The sequence below is a fragment of the Lepus europaeus genome, chromosome X (genome assembly GCF_033115175.1).
Source record: "Lepus europaeus isolate LE1 chromosome X, mLepTim1.pri, whole genome shotgun sequence".
NCBI lineage: Eukaryota > Metazoa > Chordata > Mammalia > Lagomorpha > Leporidae > Lepus > Lepus europaeus.
The window spans coordinates 44,410,002-44,419,949 of NC_084850.1; the positions used below are offsets into that span (position 1 = coordinate 44,410,002).

Below are 9,948 nucleotides of genomic sequence, written 5' to 3' on the forward strand. Positions count from 1 at the left end.
TATACTGTGTTTCAGCACCCGATATATAAGAATTAATTCTTGGCTGGCGCCGTGGCTTAACAGGCTAATCCTCCGCCTTGCGGCGCCGGCACACCGGATTCTAGTCCCGGTTGGGGCGCCGGATTCTATCCCGGTTGCCCCTCTTCCAGGCCAGCTCTCTGCTATGGCCCGGGAAGGCAGTGGAGGATGGCCCAAGTCCTTGGGCCCTGCACCCGCATGGGAGACCAGGAGAAGCACCTGGCTCCTGGCTTCGGATCAGCATGATGTGCCGGCCGCAGCGGCCATTGGAGGGTGAACCAACGGCAAAAAGGAAGACCTTTCTCTCTGTCTCTCTCTCTCACTATCCACTCTGCCTGTCAAAAAAAAAAAAAAAGAATTAATTCTTTTTATAAACCAAACACCCAAAGATAACCAGAGTAAACAGATGTACTAAGAGGATTATAAAATTAAATCGGTTGTGATGGACAGTTGTAATGTTCTTTTTTTTTCTATTATAAACTAAGCCAACGAAATCACCACTATGGTCTCAAAACTAGCAAAGCACAAACGCTCAATAAACAAAATTTCTCTGGGGATTTTTAAAATAAAACTTTTTAAAATATAAAGTTTTAACTTAGCATTTTATTATCCCCAAGGGCAAACATTACAACTGGAATTCTGATATCAAATATTTTTATTTTTAAACAATTTACAAAGTTGGTTTTCAGAAAAATTCACCAATACACTCAGGGGAGAGTATTTGTGTCCCAATCCCTCAACAAATTTGTTATAGATTTTCATGAATTTTCAATTTTCTTTTTCTTATTTTTATTTATTTATTTTTAATTTTTATTTATTTATTTATTTTGACAGGCAGAGTGGATAGTGAGAGAGAGAGAGACAGAGAGAAAGGTCTTCCTTTTTGCCGTTGGTTCACCCTCCAATGGCCGCTGCGGCCGGCGCATCACACTGATCCAAAGCCAGGAGCCAGGTGCTTTTTTTCTGGTCTCCCATGCGGGTGCAGGGCCCAAGCACTTGGGCCATCCTCCAGTGCCTTCCCGGGCCATAGCAGAGAGCTGGCCTGGAAGAGGAGCAACCGGGATAGAATCCGGCGTCCCAACCGGGACTAGAACCCGGTGTGCCGGCGCCGCAAGGCGAAGGATTAGCCTGTTAAGCCACGGCGCCGGCCTTATTTTTATTTATTTTTATTTTTGACAGGCAGAGTGGACAGTGAGAGAGAGAGACAGAGAGAAAGGTCTTCCTTTTTGCCGTTGGTTCACCCTCCAATGGCCGCTGCAGGTGGCGCACCGTGCTGATCCAAAGCCAGGAGCCAGGTGCTTCTCCTGGTCTCCCATGGGGTGCAGGGCCCAAGCACTTGGGCCATCCTCCACTGCACTCCCGGGCCACAGCAGAGAGCTGGCCTGGAAGAGGAGCAACCGGGATAGAATCCGGCGCCCGGACCGGGACTAGAACCCAGTGTTCCGGCGCCACAAGGCGGAGGATTAGCCTATTGAGCTGCGGCGCCGGCCTTGAATTTTCAATTTTCTTGAATTCTTCAGCTGTTTGTTATTATATATTGAAGTACTTTCCACACCAAGAAGTTATGTGGAGATAGATTATCTGCATAAGAACAAATAGAGGGTACTTAACAGCTTGGTATAGCAAGGCAATCAGACACCATCATTTGTGTTTTGTAGAAATTTAATTGCATGCAGGGAGTGGGAAAGCTTTAGAATAGAAAAATACAGAAGTCTTCACAATGCCATGGTTGGAGATGTTGCCATGGAGAAGCTGGAGGCAGGTCAGCTAAAAGCTGGGCACCCCGTGTACTTGGTTAGGGGTACATATTTGCTTTTCCTAGTTGGTAATGGGGCAACAAACCAGAAGATTGCTCCAGAGGCTGTGGTTTGGCTTCCTGTGTACATGGTGCAGTTCTATTGTCAGATGTATTATCCCTTATATAGTCAACTTTTCACTTAAGATAAATTACTTTCTTTTATTCTGCTCTGAATTTCATTTTTTTAATTCGTTAGAAAATGTATCTTTGTGCATTGCAAGAAATAGGGTCAATTTCATTTTGGGGGAAATTGTTTCCTAAATTTTTTTCTAGAGTGTCATAGTCCACTCTCCATATGATATTTAAACTCAAATTTATATTATTTTATGGGGTGGGTCTATGTTCATTCTTTCTACGGAATTTAAGGGCAACATTTTTAAGACTCCTCCCCGGGACAGCCCAACCCATTAACCCCCCCACACCCCCACCCCCACAGCACCCCTTTGTGGCTTTCATTAAAATTCTTTTTTGACCAACTTCCCGACAAGAGAAAAAGGAGAAAGAGTCCAGAGAGGTGAGGGAGTACCTGCTCTAGAGGAGGCGGTGGGTGGCAGGCAGGCGCGAGCTAGTAGGCGGGGCGTGGAGAGGTCGAACTCGGGGCCTGCGACGCTCACGTGACCCGCAGGGCAGATGTGAGCAGCAGTTTGGGTGTCCGCCCTCCTTGCCCACGGTCGGATCCTGTAGCGGTGCTCTCCGGTTACCGAGGCTCCTGATTGTTGCTCCAGCTTTTTTCAGGTCAGTGCGAGGGCCTTCTTCCACGTTGCCAGAGAAATGGCAGGAGGGGGAAGGGAGACGGGTGTAGGGTCGGGTGTACGGTGGGGGTGGGGCTCGGGTCTAGGGAAGCTGGCCCGGGTGAGGACCGAGATGAAGGTGGGAAAACGGTGCAGGGTGGCTGCGGGTGAGCCAGCCGGCGGTGGGCGGTAGGTGGGGAAGCTGGATTCTCCTGTGTATCCATGCCTGCTTTCTAGGCACTTCTCTGCCCTCCGTCCATTTTGGAGACGCAGATGGTGGGCTGGGAGGCGCCCCAGCAGCAAGACGGTGGAAATAATCCCCTTCTACCATTCACTGCGTAAAAATACTTGACCGCTAGGGTGTGGAGGCTAAGCGCCCTCAGGAGAAAAGGATGTAGAGGGCCAAACATAGTTTGGAAAATACCGTGTCTGACACCCGAGCCCTAAGAAGAAATGGCGGCCGGCCTGCCGGGGGTGGGTGTAGGGGAATTGGGGAGGAAAACATTGGGTGAGTAGGGCTATATTTAGGAAAGGACAAAGTCCCTGCGAGTCCGCGGAGCGCGCAGTCCCCGCCCCTGTGCCCTGCCTGTCCGCAGGTCTGCGCGTCGGCGGTGGCCAGCGCCCCGGGAGGCCTGAGACCAGGAGCAGCTGCCCGGAATCCCTGCAGGTCAGCGGCAGGGGGAGGCTCGGGCGGGGACCCCGCAGGGGCGCGGGCGCGCAGGCCACGGCCTGGGCCGAAGGCGGGCCCGCCGCCCCTGTGCCCTCCTCCCCACCGCGCGGGCGCCCTGCCCCGCCGAGCCGCTGTGGAGCAGGTGGCAGCGCCTGCCACTGCGTGGTTGGCTCAGGCGTGCGGGGCGAGGGGTGTGCAGGCGGCGCACCGGGAGGCCTGGCCAGGCGAGGGGCCCCCTCCCAGGGCGCGGGATGAAGTCGGATGCGCACCTGCCTCTGTGCCCACGTCCTGAGTCTCCCCCGTGTCCTCTCTGTCTCCTCCCCTCCGCCCCTACCCCCAGCACAGGACAAGGAGGGGCGTCGCAACATGGAAACAGCCCGCAGTGAAGATGGAGGAACGCCTTCGAACCAGGGCGTGATGGCAGACGAAGAACAGCCGCAGGATGAGGGAAGGCCAGAAGTAGCTTCTACTCTGGAAGCCAAGGACACGTTAGGGAACGGGGGAAAGACGGAAGATGAGGACAGGCTGAGAGATAAGGACAAGCCAGAGCATGAGGGAAAGGCCCAGGGAGGAGGAGAGCCAGGGAGAGAGGGAAAAGCAAAAGAGGGAGGAGGCAGGTCAGAGAGCTCGGGCAAGCCAGAGAGTGAAACCAGGGCTGCAGCAAAGCGCCCGGCTGAGGACGACGTACCCAGGAAAGCCAAAAGAAAAACCAACAAGGGGCTGGCTCAGTATCTCAAGGAGTATAAAGAGTCCATACACGATATGAATTTCAGCAATGAGGACATGATCAGAGAATTTGACAATATGGCTAAGGTGGAGGATGACAGGAGAAAATGCAAGCAGAAGTTGGGAGCTTTCGTGTGGATGCAAAGAAATTTACAGGACCCCTTCTACCCGAGGGGCCCAAGGGAATTCAGGGGTGGCTGCAGGGCCCCGCGAAGGGACATTGAAGACATCCCTTACGTGTAGTAAGATTTGCTAGGTCCGGTCCTTTAACCCTGTGCTACTGCTTGGCGTTAGATGCCCTGCCTGTTACCAGTAGCCTTTTGACCCAAGTGCAGTGTTCTAAATTGCAGTAGCAGATTTTCATTCATTGCATGGGAAAATGTTTATAATATATTGTAAAATTAAGAAAAAAACACAACTTGCAGTACCACATATATGGCATCAGTCCATTTTTGTAAAACTACATTTTACATATAGAAAACAACTCTAAAAGTTGTGCACACTAAAATATTAGCAGTAGTTACCTGTGGGTAATATTTTTATTCTATCCTTTTTTCATTCATCCACAGTTTGTTCTAAAAATAGATTACTTTTGTCATAAGATAATGAAAAATAGAAATGTATGAGCAATCAAAAGAACTGTCCAGTGAGCTTATAAAGGCAGTGGAGACACAATTCTTGTTGTCAGGACATAAAGTTGATATGAAAACGTTTCATTATCTTTGGGACTCGAAGCTAGAGGAATCAACTTGATGATTATTACAGATCCTAAGGAGCAGCCTTGTTATCTGTGAACTGAGGATAAAATTTGTCTTCCAGGACTGTGGAGAAGATCAAATGAGGTACTGTGTGAAGCTAGGATGGGTTGGCTCCTACCCTCTTCCCCACGCTAGCAGAAGCAGCCCTCAGGCACCTGGGGGAAGCTGGAGGGAGGTCTCACCTGTGCTCAGGAATAAGTCCAGATAACTGAGAGATGGGGCCACTCTCCCCTGAGTAATGTCATGGCTGGTGGGCACAATGCCTCTTCTGGATCCTGTATATCCTAAGGTCCCCGCTGCTGCTGGTGGGCTAGAGACTGATGGGCTAAAGCAACACCTGTGTCCCAAGAGAAGGGGTAGAGTATTCCTCTTCCTATGATAAGAGTTCCACTAACCCAGGTGGGTAGTATCCAGTTGTCACTTGGGCCCTGACATTTTATACAAAGTTCTTACAAAGCACTGCTTTTCATGTTTCTTGTTGATAGGTGTGTGTGGTTTTGGTTTTGGTTTTGGTTTTTTGCATAGAGACATCTCGCTAGATTTAGATACTGGAGGCTGAGTGAAGAGAAAAAAAATCTAAATGACCAGATGCTGTGCCATTTGCACTTGTTAATCTCATGTCTGCTGACTTTTTTTTCTCAGGAGTTGTCTCCCAGGAAATTCCTGTTAAGCTCTGCCTTATTATTTCAACAGATCCATCTACTTATGTGATTTTCCCCCTCTCTGGCTCTTCCAATAGCTTTTTATTTGTTTATAGTGCTTTCTTAAATGAACTTTTATGTGAGGATGGTTGTAGATTTACAGAATTATTGCAAAGATAGTACAGTTTCTGTATACTGCATATCACTATCCCCTGTTGTTAAATGTCTAACATTACTGTGGTGGATTTCTCATGATGAACTGATACTAATAAATTATTATTAACTAAAGTACAAAGTTTGTTCTGATTTCCCCTAATGTGCTTTTTCTGCTCCAGGATCCTATCCATGTTACCGCATTACATTTAGTCACCATGTTTCTGTAGGTTCCTTGTAGTTGGGAGAGTTTTGACTATCCTTGTTTTTGATGACCTCCACACTTTTTTTTTTTAAAAAAAAGATTTATTTATTTGAAAGTCAGAGTTATACAGAGAGAAGGAGAGAGAGAGAGAGAGAGAGAGAGAGAGAGAGGTCTTCCATCCGCTGTTCACTCCCCATGCAGTTGTAACAGACAGAGCTGTGCCGATCCAAAGCCAGGAGCTTCTTCTGGGTCACTCCCACAGGGGCAGGGGAAACAAGGACTCGGGCCATCTTCTACTGCTTTCCCAGGCCATAGCAGAGAGCTGGATTGGAAGTGGAGCAGCCAGGACTTGAACCAGGGCCATATGGGGTGCCGGCACTGCAGGCATCGTCTTTACCCACTAAGCTACAGCATCAGCCCTGATGACCTTCACACTTTTGAGGAGTACTGGTCAGGTATTTTGTGTAATGGCCCACAATTTGGGTTTCCTTGATTGTTTTTCTTGTGGTTACACAGGTATTATGTGTTTTGCAGATGACCACAGGGCTAAAATGCCATATTATATAAAGGGTACATATTGCAAATATCACTTACTACTGTAGATGTTAACTTTGGTCACTTTTCTGAGACAGTGTTTGTCAGGTTTCTTCATGATAGGGTTACTCTTTCATTTCTCCTTTTCCATTCTGTACTCTTTGGAATAAAGTCACTGTTGGCAGCACATACTTAAAAAATGGGGCATTTTACTCCAGCTCCTTAATGGCAGAGTATCTATAAAATGTTTTTTGGAATTCTTTTGCATGGGATATTTAACTCTTCCTCTCCATGTATTTATATATTCAACTTATATCAGCATAGGCTCATGCATATTCTATACTTGTGGTTATGATATAATACTACTTTATACACTTTGTTGTTCAAATTGTTCCAGCTTTGGTCATTAGGAGCTCTTTCAGTTGGCTTTTGTATTCATTTGACATACCTCCATCATTGTATTACAGATTTTTTTTTATGTTACTTTCTGACATTACAAGATGCTGTAGCCTTTTCTTACAGATTTCCCACCAAAGTCCTAGAATCAGCTATTTCTCCAACAAGCCCTGCTTATCTTTGTTGGAGAATGGTATTAAAAAAAAGATGGGGGTGGATGGTGTTTAGCTTAGTTGTTATGATGCAAGTTAAAAGATGTTGGCATCCCATGTTGGTTCAATACCTGTCTCTGACTCTTGACTCCAGCTAACTTGGAGCATGGGATACAGTGGTCTTGGCTCAAATAATTGGGCTTCTACCACCCACATGAGAGATCTAGATTGAGTTCCTGGTTCCCAGCTTACTCCTTGCTATTGGAATATCGTTGCTTGTAGGCCCTCAGTTGACAGAAAGCAGATATATGTGTATTTTGACTGTGTGTGTGTGTGTGTACACATACCTTTATATATAATAAAATATATGTAGAAATATACTCTATATGAAACAGTTATAGATATAAAGCTAAACATTAATTTATATAGATATTTACAACTTAAGTCTGTTATCATATGGATCATTCTAGCCTCACCTTGCTTATCTGGCTTTTTGAAGACTTATTTATTTATTTATTTATTTATTTGAAAAGCAGAGTGACAGAGAGGGAGAGACAGAGATCTTCCATCTACTGGTGGGGCTGGTCTGGATCCGAAGTGGAGCCTCACTCTAATATGAGATACCCGTGTCTCAGGCAGTAGTTTAAATGACTGTGCCAGCCTCTGCCTTGCTTATCTTTAACCTTCCATTCCAATTTCAAGAAATCTGTCTTGTTCATGGTTCAATTCCTGTATAGTTGTGTGGTGGTTTTAAAATTGTTAGCTATAGGAAACAACTGCATTAAATAGACTGGACTGAAATGTACAGTTCACTTTGCTTTTAATCTTAAGAGATTCCACTCATTTCCAAATTTACCTATGTCAGCACCTTTTTGTCCCCATCCCTTTAACTTAGTTAGATTCATATGTTTAAAATACATTTGGATTGTTTTTGCTACATTCTGCGTGTTAGGAATGCAATTGTAAGTGGTACTTTAAAATTTCACCTTCCACTTCTTCTTTGCTAATATATAGGAAATCTGTTGACCTTTTATATTATATTAGCACTAGATTTTACAACCAAGAATATATTGGTTCTTTGGCATTTTCTACATAATCATTTCCTCTGCAAATAAAGATAGTTTTATTTCCTTCTCTGTGTGTTTTATTTCCTGGTTTTTCTTTTTGATTTTCATTTTATTTGAAAGGCAGAGAGACAGACAGAGATCTTCCATCTGCTGGTTCACTCCTCCAAAGCCTGCGACAGCCAGGGTTGGCCAGGCTGAAGCCAAGAGCCTGGGACTTCTTATAGGTCTCCCGTGTAGATGGGAGGGACTCAAGTACTTGAGCCATCGACTGCTGTCTCCCTGGGTATGCATTGTCAGGAAGCTTGATCAGAAGCAGCATAGCCATGAATTGAATCAAGCACTCACATATGGGATGCTGGCATCCCAAGCAGCCCTCTAGCTGCTGTGCCAAATGCCTGCCCCATATATTTCTTATTATACAAGATAGGAATTCTAGTGTTATGTTTAATAAGAGCAACAAGAAAGGCCATTCATGCCTTGTTCCTAATCTTAAGGGGTAAAATAGGGTGGACATTAGATGCAATGGTTAAGATGCTGCATGGTATGCCTTCATTCCATATTAGAGTGCCTGGGTTTGAGTTCTGGTTCTTCTGATGGCAGCTTCCTGCTAATGCACACTCTGGGAGGAATTTATGATGGCCCAAGTACTTGGGCCCCTCCCACCTACGTGGGAGACCCAGATTGAGTTTAGGGCTCCTGGCTTCAACCTGGCCCAGCCCTGGCTATTGCAAGCATTTGGAGAGTGAACCAATGGATGAAAGATTTATCTTTGAATGTTTCTCTTTCTCTGCCTTTCAAATAAATTAAAAAATATTTATTTTTAAATTTTTATTATTTATTAATAAATTAAAATATTTATTTTTTAATTTAAAGGTTTTTGTAAGATTTATTTATCTATTTATTTATTTACTTGAAGAGCAACAGAGAGAGAGGAGAGACAGATCTTTCATTTGCTCTCCCAAATCTGGCTGCAATAGCCAGATCTATGCCTAGCCAAAGCCAGGAACTGAGAACTCTTTTCTGGTCTCCCAGGTGGGTGGCAGGGGCCCAAGTGCCTTCCCAGGTGCATTGGCCGGCTGCTGGATGGGAAGTGGAGAAGACAGGATGAAAACCCACACTCGTATGAGATGCCAGTGTTGCAAGCAATGGTTTAATTTGCTGCACCACAATGTTGGCCCCGTAATTTTTTTTAAGGTGAAAAGCATCACTTTGTCACCATCAAATATGATGTTGGCTGCAGATTTTTGGAGATATTCATTGTCAAATTAAAGAGCTTCCTCTCTAATTCTATGTTGTTGAATCCTATGCTGTTAATCAGTGTTGAATTCCCTCAACTGCTTTTCTACATCTGGTGATATTATCATGATTTTTCTGTTAATACGTTAATGGTTTGATTACATTGATTGATTTTTTTTCAAACGTTGAACCAGCCTTACACAATTTTTAGACATTGTTGGGTTTGACTTGTCAATATTTTTTTGAAGATTATTACATCTGTTTTTATGAGAGATGTTGATCAGCAATTTTCCACTCTTGTGATGTCTTTTTCTGGAGTTGGAATTAGAGTAATGCTGGCCTCACAGAATGGGTCTTAACATATTATTTCTGTTTCTATTTTACTGAAGAGATTGTGGAGAACTGCTGTTATTTCTTCATTAAATGGCTGGTAGAATTTATTGCTGATATGTTATGGTCCTGGAAGTTTATATCTTTGAAAGGTTAGTAATTATTTAATCAATTTCTTTTAACAGATAAAGGGCTATTAAGGTTACTTGTTCTTTGTGTGCGTTTTGATGGTATGTATGTTCACAAATTTGTAGGCATAGAGAGAGGGAGAGACCAAGAGAAAGATCTTTTCTGTTGGTTCATTCCCCAGTTGCCCTCAACAGCCAGGGCTGGATCAGGCTGAATCAAGGAGCCAGGAACTGGATCTGGGTCTGCATGTAGGTGACAGGGGCCCAAGCACTTGGGCCATGATTCACTGCTTTCCCAAGTGCATTAGTAGGGAGCTGGGAATCAAATCAGCACTCCAACATGGGATGCTGGCGTTGCAAGTGACTGCTTAACATGCTGTGCCACAGCACTGTCCATGATTTTAT

General features: G+C 44.9%; 1 protein-coding gene across 3 annotated transcripts; it reads left to right on the forward strand.

The window, feature by feature from the left end:
* The first annotated feature begins 2,448 nt into the window (after positions 1-2,448).
* Positions 2,449-5,629, forward strand: TCEAL4 (transcription elongation factor A like 4). 3 transcript variants are annotated; one of them, XM_062184044.1, is made up of 3 exons: positions 2,449-2,551; positions 3,144-3,214; positions 3,558-5,629. In XM_062184044.1, exon 3 carries the CDS (start codon positions 3,584-3,586, stop codon positions 4,184-4,186), a length of 603 nt encoding a protein of 200 aa, XP_062040028.1. In that variant the 5' UTR covers positions 2,449-2,551; positions 3,144-3,214; positions 3,558-3,583; the 3' UTR covers positions 4,187-5,629. The 3 variants fall into 3 exon arrangements, with proteins under 3 accessions (XP_062040028.1, XP_062040029.1, XP_062040030.1); XM_062184045.1 differs by having other exon boundaries at positions 3,563-5,629; XM_062184046.1 differs by having other exon boundaries at positions 2,452-2,551; positions 3,076-3,214; positions 3,563-5,629.
* Positions 5,630-9,948: the final 4,319 nt, after the last annotated feature.

Bases quoted from the DNA above. Each gene is read 5' to 3' on its own strand.
- TCEAL4 (XM_062184044.1), top strand. From the start codon at position 3,584: ATGGAAACAGCCCGCAGTGAAGATGGAGGAACGCCTTCGAACCAGGGC.